The following is a 14,813-nucleotide window of genomic DNA, read 5'->3' as shown; positions in this document are numbered from 1 at the left end:
AAGGAGAAGTACAGCCAATGTACGTCTCCTCCTGTGGATCACTGGAGTGCAGTTCATTCTGCACTCCTGTGACCCGCTTTCAGCAGGCTTCACCCTGCTATCTGCTGACATCACAGATCCGTTCCAGGCTCGGGCAAGATCGCGACTATATGGTTGGGATCCACCCACACGCCTGGACCCACAGCACAGGGAGGGAGCAGGGCTGACCACTGACAGGCAGCAGCTCTCTGCTCAAGGAGCTCTGAGTACCAAGCAAATGGCTGTGTTTTGATTGCTCAGTTCTCAGTGTTAGAGCGATGCTGCATTCACGTTAACTATGATTTAGGAAAAAAAAAAAAAAAAAAAATATTCCCATACTTCTTAAATACACAGAAATTATCGTTCCGTTTTTATTGAACAGACTCAGGTCAGTTAACCCCTTGGGGCCAGCCGTACGGAAATATGCGGCCTCTCGGCACCTGGTCCTTAACGCAGAGGGGCCACATAATTCCGTGAATTGCCCCCACTACACCTTTGCCGAGAGCGCGTGCACGCTCCCGGCACAGTTCCCGTCGCTTAACCGAAAGCTCCCGATTGCTCCTTGCAATCGGGAGTTTTCGGACCACGTGGCTGCCGTAATGGCCAACCACAGTGGTCACGCAATCTTAAGCCACGCCCCGTCATAAACCTCTTAAAGAGCCGAGAGGCGCCGGCGCTAAGAGGTTAATGCTCAATTCCCCTCAGTCTTGCACAATTGTTCAGGCTCCTCTCCTGGACCGAAATTGTGCTTTTTCTGGTTGCACTGCACACAGAGCTTCTCACAATGTGCATTAGAAGCTGCAGGAAGTCAGACAGAACCTGCCTCATTTCCTGGCTGGAGGACCTCAAGCATCAGTTTCGGTCATGGAGACTCAGCATTACTTGTGTGTGTTTTAAGGGTGGTATGTATATTAAATAGTCTGCCTCGGAATACCCTCTCCTCCAGACTGATGTCAACGCTTCAGTCTGGGCTCACACATGCTGGGGTCACGGCTTGCAGCAGGGGGTCCGTAGCGTCCCTAGGGTCCCTGTACACCGATTCAAGTATGAATTGGGTCCTAATTTCTGCCTGAATTTGCACCCGATTCGGAGCCTAAGACTCTGAGGACCCTTCTTCAAGAGGGCTGCAGCCACCCTGGAGCTATGTGAACCAGCTCCATTGAGAGCCGGGCGCACTCTCCTGTCATGCAAATTTGGATGTGCTTTTCCACGCATCCAATTCTCATACGTGTGAACCTGGCAAAAGGAGTTTTGTTTGCAGAACCCTTCCTAAGAGCCAGCCCACTGCTTGCATCAGGACTGAGGGCTCTTGATAGGGCAGGGTGCTGTGGTGCTTTCAGAAAGCCATGTACAGCACCCTGCTGACCCCTCCCACCAGACATGATCTACCTGCATTGCATAGAGAAGTACATGTACTGAGTGGTATTATCACTGAGTCATTCTAAAGATATGTAATCGAAACAGGTTTCATTTACAGAATTAGCATTTTGATGAGGGTGTAGGGAGGAACCAGGCAATGCAGCATTTAACTTCAGCTTTAAAGTTGTATTAAGATCTCCGTTAAAAAACAAACATGTTAAACTTACCTGCTCTGTGTAATGGTTTTGCACAGAGAAGCCCTGATCCTCTGCTTCTCCAGTCCCTCGCTGGCACTCCTGGCCTTTGTACCCCCACAGCAAGTAGCTTGCAATGGGGGCACCCGGGCAGACTCCTTTCCAAGCTGCGGCTCTGCGTGTCCATTCACACACAGAGCCATGGCTCAGCCCCACCCCCCTCTCTCCTGATTGGCTAAGTGGCTGTGATTGACAGCTGCATGAACCAATGGCTCCCGCTGCTGTCTCAGCCAATGAAGAGGCAGGGTCTCCAGAGAACTGAGGCTCATGCACATCGCTGGATCAAGATTGGGCTCAGATAAGTATTGGGGGGGGGCGACTGCTACACAGAGGGTTTTTTTTTTTTTTACTTCATGCATAGAATGCATGAAGGAAAAAAACCTTGAGTCTTTAGAATTACATTTCTTTGTTTTACATTTAATGGGGTTGTAAACCTTCGTGTTTTTTCACCTCAATGCATCCTATGCATTAAGGTGAAAAACTTCCTGGCAGTCACCGGCCCCCCAGCCCCCCCATTTTACTTACCTGAGCCCCATATTTCCCTCGGTGGAGACGTGCTGTCCCTCTCTGCATGGGGTCCCGGCTCTTGATTGGATAGATAGCAGTGCAGCCATTGGCTCCTCCTGCTGTCAATCAAATCCAAAGACCCGGGAGGCGGGGCAGAGTCCGGCATTTGTGTCTATGGACATCGAGAGTGCTTCTCCTAGGGGGTTATCTAATGCGGGGAGCAGACGCCCGGGGGACCCCAGAAGTCGAGGATCAGGGCCACTCTGCAAAACGAGCTGCACAGTGGAGGTAAGTATGACATGTTTGTTATTTTAAACTTAAAAAAAATCACTTTAAAGCCAAACGCCAACGCCTAATTTTTTTTTTCTTTTTAGTTTTGGTTGTGCAATTAAAATTCTCTAACTCTTACCTGCTATATCCAAAACAAAATCAAAAGTTGTTTTTTTAGCTTGAGCTGTGCTTGTAATTTTACATTTACCTCCTACAAGCCCTCTGCTCTTAGCTCAGGCATGCAGGCAGGAGGGTGTGCTTAGTTGGGAAAGCCTCTCCTCTCCTCTCCTCTCCTCCTCCTCTCCAGATAAAATTAAAACCATGCCCATGAAGTCTCCTGGGATGTATGACATCATGTTGGCCTTGGCCGGAAACCAGCAAACAACTGAATAAAGGTTAAGAAAATAAATTGGTAAATACATTGCCTTGAAAAAGTATTCATACCCCTTGAAATTTTCCACGTTTTGTCATGTTACAACCAAAATTGTAAATGTATTTTATTGGAATTTTATCTGATAAACACAAAGTGGCACATAATTGTGAAGTAAAAGGAAAATGATAAATGGTTCAACCATTTTTTTTTTTTTTTTATATCTGAAAAGTGTGGGGTACATTTGTATTCAGCCCCCCCGGAGTCAATACTTTGTAGAACCTCCTTTCTCTGCAATTACAGCTACAAGTCTTTTTGGGGATGTCTCTACCAGCTTTGCACATCTAGAGAGTGACATTTTTGCCCATTCTTCTTTGCAAAATAGCTCAAGCTCTGTCAGATTGGATGGAGAGCGTCTGTGAACAGCAATTTTCAAGTCTTGCCACAGATTCTAAATCCAATTGAGGTCTGGACTTTGACTGGGCCATCCTAACACATGAATATGCTTTGAGCTAAACCATTCCATTGTCGCTCTGGCTGTATGTTTAGGGTCATTGTCCTACTGGAAGGTGAACCTCCGTCCCAGTCTCAAGTCTTGTGCAGACTCTAAGAGGTTTTCTTCTAAGATTGCCCTGTATTTGGTTCTATCCATCTTCCCATCGATTCTGACCAGCTTCCCTGTCCCTGCTGAAGAAAAGCATCCCCACACCATGATGCTGCCACCACCACATTTCACGGTGGGGATGGTGTGTTCAGGGTGATGTGCAGTGTTAGTTTTCCACCACACATAGCATTTTGCTTTTAGGCCAAAAAGTTAAATTTTGGTCTCATCTGACCAGAGCTCCTTCTTCCACATGTTTGCTGTGTCCCATATATGGCTTCTTGCAAACTGCAAAAGGCCAGATTTGTGGAGAGCACGACTAATAGTTGTCCTGTGGACAAATCCCCCCCGAACTGTGGATCTCTGCAGCTCCTCCAGAGTTACCATGGGCCTCTTGGCTGCTTCTCTGATTTAATGCTCTCCTTGCCCGGCCTGTCAGTTTAGATGGACGGCCATGTCTTGGTAGGTTTGCAGCTGTGCCATACTCTTTCCATTTTCGGATGATGGATTGAACAGAGCTCTATGAGATGTTCAAAGCTTGGGCTATTTTTTTATAACCTAACCCTGCTTTAAAAATCTCTACAACTTTATCCCTGACTTGTCTGGTGTGTTCCTTGGCCTTTATGATGCTGTTGTTCACTAAGGTTCTCTAACAAACCTCTGAGGACTTTACAGAACAGCTTATTTATACTGAGAATAAATTGCACACAGGCAGACTATTTACTAATTGGGTGACTTCTGAAGGCAATTGGTGCACGCCACACTTTTCAGATTTTTATTTGTAAGAAACTTTGAAAAATATTTATCATTTTCCTTCTACTTCACAATTATGTGCCACTTTGTGTTGGTCTATCACATAAAATCCCAACTATAAATAAGTTTTTGGGTTGTAAACATGACAAAATGTGGAAATTTTCAAGGGGTGTGAATACTTTTTTTTAAGGCACTGTATAATGGGTTATTCCTACCAATATACTAATGCTAGCAGCATAAGGATTAAACATGGTCATGGCCAAAAATATTGGCACCCCTGCATTTCTGTCAGATAATGCACCACTTCGCACAGAAAATTGTTGCAATTACAAATGTTTAGGCATTCTCATGTTTATTTCTTTTTGTATTGCTATGACAGAGTGGAGAAACAAAAAGCTGAAATATTATACTAACTGAATACTGTGTAGCACTACATAAATCCACAAAATTTAAATCGTATACGTCCCAAAAGAGTATTTCCATTTTATGTGTCCACTTGTTCAAAACAAAAAAAAAATCTTTCGGTTCAGTAATGACGTGATAAACATGCAAAGGCATATAAAACACCCAGTGTTTTCACTCTTCGTGCACAGGTGTGACTCCTCCACCAGACAAAATGCCCGCTCACCTCAATGCATTAAACACGCTCAATCAACATATTCCCAACCAGATAAATCTTGTCTCCTCATTGCTTCAGTTACCAAGTCCACTGCCCGAGTGGGACATAGATATAGCGTACTCTGTAACAACTTTATTAAATACCCCACTCTAAAATCCACTTACAAGATCATAAAAACAATAGCGCTTTCAAAAACCATCTCCCCAGCCGGCTCACCACCCAGGACAGCACGGTCCTGGCGTGACGTCACAAGCTCTGCTCCTCCCTGAACGCGTTGCGCCAGATGCTTGGGCCTCTTCAGTAGGGGAGATCGTTTTCAAAGTCGCACTGGTGCATGAAAAGTGAAAACACTGGGTGTTTTATGTGCCTTTGCATGTTTATCACATCGTCATTATTACTGAACTTTTCTGAAAAGATTTTTTTTTTTTAACAAATGAACACGTAGAAATACTCTTTTGGGACTTATAATTAATTTTCATGGATGTATGTTGTGCTACACTGTATATTAATTTTAGTTTAATATTTTGGTGGTGTGAAAACACTGCACAGTCTTTTTGGGAGAGCAACACATTATTGATTTTATTTTTCACTTTATTGTTTGCGCTGATTGTATTTATATCTGAAAAGCCAAATCTGACACATTCCACTCAGAAATGAACTGGAATAAATTATTGGCATCCTCAATGTAATATTTGGTAGCTCACCCCTTGGGAAAAAATAACTGATATCAATGGCTTCCTGTAATCATCAAGGAGTTTCTTACACCTCTCTGCTGGAATTTTGGACCACTCGTCTTTTGCCAACCTGCTCCAGGTCTCTCAGATTGGAAGGGTTCTTTTTCCCAACTGCTGTTTTGAGATCTCTCCACAGGTCCTCTATGGGATTTAGATCTGGACTCATTGCTGGCCAGTTCAGTACTCTCCAGCGCTTTGTCCTAAACCATTTCTGGGTGCCATTTTGACGTGTGCTTTGGGTCATTGTCCTGCTGTAAGACCTTGGGACCATGACCTCTGACACTGGACCCTATGTTGCACCCTAGATTTTTTTTCTTTGGTAGTCAGACTTCATTATGCCCTGCACTTGGTCAAGACATCCAGTGCCTAAAGCGGCAAAGCAACCCCAAAACCTCAGTGAACCATGTTTGATTGATTGTAGGGTCTGTTTTTTGTTTTTTGTTTTTCTTTAAAGGCCTCGATTCTTTTTCTGAAAACTGTAGAATGGACTTTACCAAAAAGCTGTAATTTTTTTGTTTTGTCTGTCCACAGCACGATCTCTCAAAAGGATTTTGGATTCCTCAGGTAAGTACTCCACTCTGGCTTTTTTATGTTTTTATGTAAACAGTGGGGTTCTCCTGGGTCTCCTACCATAGTGTCCCTTTTCAGTCAGATAGCGACGTATAGTGCGAGCTGACAGTTATACCCTGTGTCTGAAGGTGATCTTGAATTTGTCTCTGGAAGTTGATCGAGATTCTTTATCCACCATTGGAACAATCCTTCGCTGCAATCTTTGATCAACTTTTCTTTCATCCACGTCCGGAGAGGTTGGCTACAGTGCCATGGGCTGTAAACTTCTTGACAATGTTGCTCACAGTGGCCACAGGAACATTAAAGGATAAGTCCAGCCTAAGCTCGTTTGGCTGTGCTTCTCCTATGGGTCACAGGAGTGCAATTCGTTTTTGCGCTCCTGTGATTCATTTTCAGCAGAGAGCGGACTGAAGTCTGCTCTCTGCTGACGTCACAGGAATCAGTCCAGGCACCGTGTCATCCCGACAGTGGAAGTCTGGATCCGCCAGGTGCCTGGACTGACGCCCGTCTCAGCCTCCTAGTGAGCTGCTGAGAGACTGAGTCGGCCTCTCCCCTCCACAGCTTAGCGCTCTAGTGAGCGTGGAGGAGCGGATGGAAGCTGATTGACACTCAGCAGTTCTCTGCTCGGAACTGTGAGAACCAAGCCATTCTCAGTGTTAGGGGCACTGGGGGACAGATGCAGCATTAGACCGATGCATCCACCTAGATAAGTATGATGGGGGGTGGGAAACTCCCAAAACCATACTTCTCTTTTAAGATTCCTGGAAATGGACTTGTAACCTTGATTGTCCATGCTTTTTCACAATTTTTGTTCTAAAATCCTCAGACAATTTGTTTGCTGCTTTGTTTAATTACAATTCAAAGGAGGATCACAAACTTGGAATGCAATTCTTACAATTTTGAGAAGGTGCCAAAAATTTTTATTCAGTCCATTTTTGGAGTTTTGCGTGCAAACAAAATAAACAAACATGACAATCCCTAAACCTTTGTACTTGCAACAATTTTCTGGGACGAAGTGGCACATTATCTGACAGGAATGCAGGGGTGCCAATATTTTTGGCCATGACTGCAGTTATTGTTTTGAGAGTTTAGTTCAGCTTTAAACTGGCGATCAGCAGTGGCCCCCTTTATGAATCATCCTTGAAATTTCTACAAATATAATAGAAAACCCCTTAATACGTTTATAGCAAAACCAAGACGCAAGAGTAGGGTCACCAAGATCACATGGGAAATGGTAGTCTTCACACACAGGAGCATTCTTGCATTTGGTCAAAGTTGCCCTTTTGTTAAAATTTAGATTGCCCACTGTCCTGCCATTGTTGCCTTAACTTGAGCAAAAATCCTAGACCACTTGGGAAGCTCCAGATCCCAATGGAGTTCATCGCATGACTAACCAAAGAGTAATTTGAAGACATAATTCCTGCTAAGGCACAGAATACAGTGCACCTTAACACACGTTCCTTGCCTACAGGTGAATAGAGGGTGCAGTTTTTGTGCCATTGCCATGCACTGCCTGTCCACTCCTTAAAGTGATTGTAAACAATCACCTTGTATAACAACCTATTCAGTTTAAAATAAAAATTTTAAAGGCAAAACGTTTGTATATTTTAGATATACATTATAAAGACTTTTTTTTTTTTTTTCCCCTTTTTTGTGTTATCCCATACCCTCTACTCTCAGCTGCATAAGATCTGGGGGAGGAGAAGCAATAATACACTGATTTTTTTCCCCCAGTGAATGGTTGTGAAGGAAAGGCTGGGGGGGGGGGGGGGGTGTCAGGACAAGTCTGATCATTGGAAGAGAGCAGTCTGAGTTCTCCTGCTTAGCGTAGTCAGTTATTAACCCCTTCCCAACATCCGCCTCCTGGGCCTTTTAAGGGTTCTAAAAGCCAGGAGGCTAGCAAATGGGTCATATGACCGCTGTAAATGGCTGTCAGTGGTCACATGATCAGAAAGCTCACAACCACTAGTATGCATTGAGAGCTTTCTGGTACTCGCCTCCTACCATGCTTGGAGCGCGTTCTCAGCACGGTAAGTGGTTTACATGCAGCCGCATATGTGTGCAGCCAGCATCAAGGAGGTTAATAGAAAAGCAGAGGGTCTGGCAGGGACACCAGGGATTTCACACCAAGGAAGCGATACAAAGAGAACAGGAGACTTTCTCATACAAGTACATGGTACAGCAGGCACATATCAGGAGTATGAAATGTTGGGTTTACATATTCTCTAAAGCAGTGCGTGGTAATGCACAATATTCTGCATGTTAACGTTACAACTGAATAACATTGTGACAGAGGCCTTGGAATGGGCTACCAATGCACAACATCAAAACGAAAACTGGAACTGCATCACCTGCTGTACAATGCAGTAGACTGCCATTCTGATTGATCCATTACCGCAATACATGGGTGTGACGTCAGCCTAACACAGCAGATTTTTAGCTACTGTATGTACATACGTTTGCCCACGTGATTGCTCAGATGTATTCCGGCTGCTTCCTATTTTGATTTAGACTTTTGTTTAAAGTTTGACAGTTCCCCCACATGTGAACAGTGGTTGCCTTCACATCTGGAAACCTGACAAATGTGAGCTGAACACGGATTTTATGTACTTTGTGTCAGCTATCTGCTACACCGTATATATCTTTCTTGGTTCGCTTTTATCTTTCAGATGGTTTCAATATTTTAACAATGTTAGCTGCTGGTTTCTTTTGAACAAATGATGATTTATTAAACTGAATCTAAACCAAATCACTAAAACCGCCCACAAGCTTTAACATGTTTTATGCCGTTCAAAACCGTTGTCTTTAGTCTTTTTAAAATCGATATCTTTCATTAACCTAATCCATGGGTATCCTGCCGAGAGGGTCCTTGTTCAGGAATTCCCTGTGACAACGTTCTGTCCCTGCCTTCCTGTTTATCCTTTTGTGTAACCTTGTCACATGGGCTCCTGGTGGAGACTACAGGAGGCCGTGCCAACGGCCACTGCTCGGGTATGGTTCACCGCTGTCTTCATCAGGATACTGGTCATAAGCAATGATGTGCAGCCAATGTATATAGACAGGAGGAGGTTTTGAGAGGTTTCATATCAGCAGCACTGAGGATGAGGGGGAAAAAAGGTAAAAACAGTATTTAAAAAAAAAAAAAAAAAAAAGTTTTGCAGGACTGGAAAATTCTTGGTTGCCAGGTCCCCATGCAGTGAAAAGAACCAGCCACTGGCTCATTGAGAGCTGTTGCTGACAGGTAGACGGGCTCAAATGGCGATCCTGTTGTCTGAAAAAGCCAGAACTACGTGAGCATGTAGCAGCTAATGTGACTGTATGAACGTCAGCTGCGCTCAAGACACATCGAACAAAGTTCTTTGAAATTATAACTAAGCCCAGTCTGTTCTGCACAACACCGGCTGCCAATACTCGCATTAGCTGTTCCGTTCTAGTGCATTACTGGCTTTATCCATCTAATAGTCCCGATATTTCAGTGTCTGCTTTCCCACTGGCAATAGCTAAATCGGCATTCTCAAGGTGACATTTTATCAGCTCAAGGACCACAGCTTGTCTGTTTTGTGAGACTCCGCTACCACAAAACCGGCAAGCCACGTTATAGGCCACTTAGAGAAACGCACACCCCCCCTTGAAGGCTAACGCTGTTCTGGCTGTTCCGGTGTTGTCAAAAAGGGGCAGGTTCTTTTGGGGGACGTCACCGCTTGGCCATGCCCCATAGTCAGACACCGGAGCTGACAAAACAAAGTGAGACTTCGTCGGGGAAGCACTTTTTTTTTTTTTCCTTAATCGGGGCAACGTGATTGACGTTCGCGCTACCACGGGGGACAATATCAAGAATTGATAAAGGTCAAAAACCACCTCCTGCTTTTCTTACACTACTTTTTTTTTTTTTTTTTCTTTGGGTGACTGGGTAGAGGGGGTTACTACCCCCTAGTCATTCAAGACCCCCAACAGCCCAGGGTTGTGGGTAAGAGGCCCTTGTCCCCATCAACATGGGGACATAGTGCTGTGTGCCCCAAAGCCCCCCCCCCCCCCCAAGTTGAGGGCATATGGTCTGATATGGTTCAGGGGGGGGGGCGGGCACTCACACAAGGTTTTTGTTTTTGTTTTGTTTTTTTATCTAATTACTGCATATAATTTAGATAAAAAAATAAATCTGCCTTTAGAACCACTTTAATTCAATTACTGATTGCTCTGTAATGTTAAAGGATAAGCTCATCTTTGGGAGCCCGTTACCTGTTCCATACGTTTGTAGGCTGGACCATGTAACAGGTCCCAAATGCTGCAGCCATTTCCTCCCCTCCCCCCGTACTAGTTTTCAGTTCTGTGAATGAATGAACTAAAAGTACCAACATCCTTTGTCAGTATGTAGTTCTCAATGAACTACCACAGTGCTGTGTAGCCCCATGGTGGTTCATTGATCCTGCCAGTGTATCCGCTTGCCCATACAGATACACTGACAATTCTGCAGGGGATCTGCAATGCTTTTCAGCCTCCAAAAAGATAAATGCACGTTTTTGGGTTTTTTTTGTTTGTTTTTTTTTTTTGTTTTTTACCTGCAATAAAAGTGCAATTTATTTTTTTTTTAATCACTAAAAATTTGAAAAAAAAGAATACCTTAACTGTGTCTGCATCTGATTTGGATGCAGGCGCTGTTTGGCTGAAAATTTCTGCCTGGCTACTTTCCAAAATCCTTTGGAAAAATTGACTTAAAGAGGAGATCCAGCCTGGGTGAAGAAAATTAAGTCAGCAGCTACAAATACTACAGCTGCTGACTTTTTTAATATTAGGGCACTTACCTGTCCAGGGAGCCTGCGATGTCAGCACCCCACCCCATCTTCTGATCGTCTCCCGGGTGCTGCCGCCATTCCTGGTAAGGGAACCAGGCAGTGAAGCCTTTCAGCTTCACTGCTGGTTCCCGACTGCGCATGTGCCAAGCGCATTCCAGTTGGGCCCGGGTGTGGGAAAGGAGGAGGGCGGCCGAACTTCTTGGGGATTCGGCTGCAGCCGGTCTCCCGCAAGTGGGGAAGGGTCTCCGTTTCCCCTCCCCCCCTGAAAGGTGCTAAATGTGACACCGGAGGGGAGGAGGAAGCATATAAGCGGAAGTTCTGCTTTTGGGTGGAACTCCGCTTTAAGTCAGGTGGTGCCTTTTAGAGCCGGTCACAGAATAAAATTCCACCTATCCACCAGGAATCAGCATATATTTGATCGGTGTATGGCCAGCTTAAGAGTTAAAATCTGTCCCCCCTTTTGCAGGATGTTGTGTGGCTTAAGTGTGAACATAAGTAGACTTTGCTATGGATGGCGGCAGTAGTGGAGAACAGACGAGGAAACGGTTGACAGAAGTGGCGGAGTTGAATTTATTCCCCTAGCCAAGGCCTCTTAACAAAGGCCTACTGTGTTAGGTAAACGGTGGAGAAAGCGGCTTTAATTACTTCCTGCGAGGCTCAACTGTTACAGAAACGTCTCCCAATTACCTCACCCTTCCCGGAGAATAACGTCATTGTGCGAGGGGCACCCAGAGCAGGGCCATCCCGCATCCAAAGGCACTGCTCACAGATCCTCCTTCAAAGCCAAGTCCTTCGGCTCTGTGCTGATCTGGGATATCCCTGGAGTACCGTGTCATTCTGCAGAGACCCAGGGCAAGGAGCCATGACCTCAGCGCAAAGACCGCAGGTTCTCTCTGATGTCGTGTAGGACGATCAGAGTGTATTCTGGAAACCTGAGGATTAGCAGGGAACCTTTTTTGACGTGCCCCCTAAACCACGGCTTCCCAGGAAAGTTTATAGATCTTAATCCAAAGAATCCCACAAACCACTCAACCGCTAACCACAGGCACTCCAAGAAAATGTATGTTCAAGAAGGAAGGAAAAAAAATAAAATCTTGCTTCCTAGTTATTAATTTCTTTGAAATAATTGATTTGGCTTTACAAAAATACTCTACACATTATGTAATTTTCAGATCAAAAGCAATTAAAGGGGTTTAAATGAAGTAAACCACAAGAGCCAGAATTATTATACTTCAGTAAATTGAACCCGATTAGTTGGTGTGACTTTTGTGCCTTAAGCTGGTCATACAGGGTTTTTTTTTTTTTTTTTTTCCCCCCTTCATTCAGCCAGTGGGCAGACTAAAGAGGTGAATGAAGAAATCCACACACACACACACACACACACACACACACACACACACACACACACACACGCTGACACTGATCAGTCGTTGTAGCTGATTGGCTGTGGGTGCTGATAAAGGAACATTTTCCAACACCATTAACTTCTGTGAGCAAGGTTCAGCAGGCTCAATCCGTGTATGGCCAGCTTTTATTAAGGCTAGGTTCATTCATATGTGCCTGTGGTTGGTCATCTGGAGTCCGGTGGGTTTCTGTTCAGGTGCAAAAATTTGCACCTGAACTGGACCCAAAACCGCACAGGACCCTTTTTCAAAACCGCACCGCACATGTGTAAACCAGCTCCATTGAAAGCCGGTCACATTCACATGTTATGAGAATTGGATGCGGTTAAAGTGGCATCTGATTTGCATGTGTGAACCCAGCCTAAAGAATTTTAGGGTTCTGAAAATACATACTCGCCTAGGTGGATGCAGCATCGGTTTGATGCTGCAGCTGTCCCCCGCTGCCTCGAAGACCAAGAACCGAGTGATCAGACTCACTGTTCTCGGTCTTTAGTGAGCAGTGACTGTCAGTTTGTGGCTCTCTGATCTGCCCCTCCGTTCTGCCCTTCCAGTGCTCACTGGAGCACCAGGCTGTGGATGGGGTGGCAGCGGCTGGCTCAGGCTCTCAGTGGCTAGCAGAGAGGCTGAGCCAGCTGCTGGTCAGGCATCTGGGTAGGGCTGGGAAAAAAATCGATTTAAATCTTGAATCGAGTTGAGAGGTCAAATCGATTCAAAATTTAAGCAAATCGATTTTTTTTTTTTTTTTTTTTTTTTTCACCGCGCTGGTCCCGAGGCGCTGCGGGCAGGAGTTTTTAGGCGAGGCCACGGCTTCGGCCTAGTCCACGGCTACGGCCGGACGCCGCGGACAAGGCCGAAGCCGCGGCCTCGCCTAAAAACTCATGCCCGCAGCGCCTCCGGACCGGCGCTGACGCCGGGCCTGAAGAGCTGCGGGCAAGGAGTTTTTAGGTGAGGCCGTGGCTTCGGCCTAGTCCGTGAGGCCGGACGTCGCGGACTAGGCCGAAGCCGCGGCCTCGCCTAAAAGCTCATGCCCGCAGCGCCTCAGGACCGGCGCGGTTTCCAAAGAGAAAAAAAAAAACTCGATGTGAATCGAGGTTTTTTTTATTTATTTTTTTTTTTTTTAAGAAAATCTCCCAGCCCTACATCTGGGTAGATCCCGACACTGTTGTCGGGATCCCTGCAGAGTCTGGATTGGCTCTGATGTCAGCTGACTTCAGACTTTCAGTGGTTGTAAAGGCTGAAGGTTTTTTTACCTTCCTGCATTCTGTGCAGAAAGGTAAAAAAAAAAAAAAAAATCTGTGTGTAGCTCCCCCCACTGATTTTTGCAAAGATTGACAAACTTTCACATGTGTCTTTCAGCTTAAAGTGGTTGTAATACCTTTTAAGGTTTTTCACCTTAATGCATTCTATGCATTAAGTTAAACCTTCTGTGCTGCAGCTTTTTCTTACCTGAGCTCGACGTGATCCAGCGATGTGCACAATCAGAGCGGCTGCAGCTGCTGTCGCTCACCTCATTGGACAGATTGACAGCACCCGCTGCTGTGTATCAAAACCTGTGACACGGGGGCGGGGCCGAGTCCCACTGTCTGTGTCAATGGACGCAGCAGCCAGTCTCTGGCGCTAGTGCCCCTATAGAAAGCAGCTTTTCGTGGGGGCACCCGATAAGGAGGAGGGGCCTGGAGCGCCGACTGGGGACCTCAGAAGAGGATCGGGCTGCTTCTTCCCGAGAGTGACCCTGTTGCTTTTTTCCTTCTGCAGGAGATCCAGGCTACCTGGTACGAGAAGCTCCACGAGTGGGAGGATGCCCTGGTAGCCTACGAGAAGAAGCTGGAGGTGAATAAGGATGATTCTGATCTGATTTTGGGGCGCATGCGATGTCTGGAGGCACTAGGTGAATGGTGAGTTCAGTCTTCTTAAAAATGTATATTTAAAGTATCCTAAAAAGCAAAACATTTGTTAAGTTTTGGACAGAGGGGAGAGAGCTTAGAACACCGGTCAGCTTTTTGTTGTCATTGCTGTCTGTGCCCATTTTGGAGATTCACCCTCTCCATTTGACCTATTTACTGTTCTCACCAAAAGTAGAAAAATCCCAAATGTTGGGTTGACACCAGAACAGGAATAGATGGGAAATGTTCCAATGAGGACACTAGTACTGGTCACCTTTTGTGACAGCCAGGGATTCCCTCACATTTTACTTCCACTTGTGGTTTTGACCATGGGACAGAATCTCCCCAAAAGGACAAAGATGGCAATAAAAAAAAAAAACACCCGATGGGGTTGATGTTTTATACCTTCATCTTTTAAAGGTGATCTCCAGGCTTTAGTGAAGGTTAAATAGTTTGTTTTGAACAATCTGGTCTGAATGAACTATTACCTTCCCTACTAGATGTGTGTGCTGTATGAACTGTATTCCAGTGTGTTCTGGTGGCAGGACAGGAACTTCCCGTCCCAATCCTGGAGCAAAATTGAGTCAGGCTGAGCGCTGCTGCTCAGCGATTCACAGGGAGCTTTGTATTCCATGAATGAATACTAAGTGTACTCTAAATGGCAGAGATTGTGACTTCATCC

At 45.3% G+C, this 14,813-nt stretch overlaps 1 protein-coding gene across 11 annotated transcripts in view; it reads left to right on the top strand.

The window, feature by feature from the left end:
* MTOR (mechanistic target of rapamycin kinase) overlaps positions 1 to 14,813 on the top strand; it is a 182,227-nt gene that overhangs the window by 77,524 nt on the left and 89,890 nt on the right. For 7 of the 11 annotated variants that reach the window (XM_073603449.1, XM_073603446.1, XM_073603447.1 and 4 more), the window contains exons 32-33: positions 6,017 to 6,049; positions 14,004 to 14,143. In XM_073603449.1, the coding sequence (XP_073459550.1) occupies positions 6,017 to 6,049; positions 14,004 to 14,143 (173 nt within the window). The remainder of the gene's footprint in view (positions 1 to 6,016; positions 6,050 to 14,003; positions 14,144 to 14,813) is intronic. The other 4 variants (XM_073603448.1, XM_073603454.1, XM_073603453.1 and 1 more) reach the window with 1 other exon arrangement.

This window comes from Aquarana catesbeiana, linkage group LG10 (genome assembly GCF_042186555.1).
Source record: "Aquarana catesbeiana isolate 2022-GZ linkage group LG10, ASM4218655v1, whole genome shotgun sequence".
Taxonomy (NCBI): Eukaryota; Metazoa; Chordata; class Amphibia; order Anura; family Ranidae; genus Aquarana; species Aquarana catesbeiana.
This window is presented reverse-complemented; position numbering and strand designations above follow the sequence as displayed.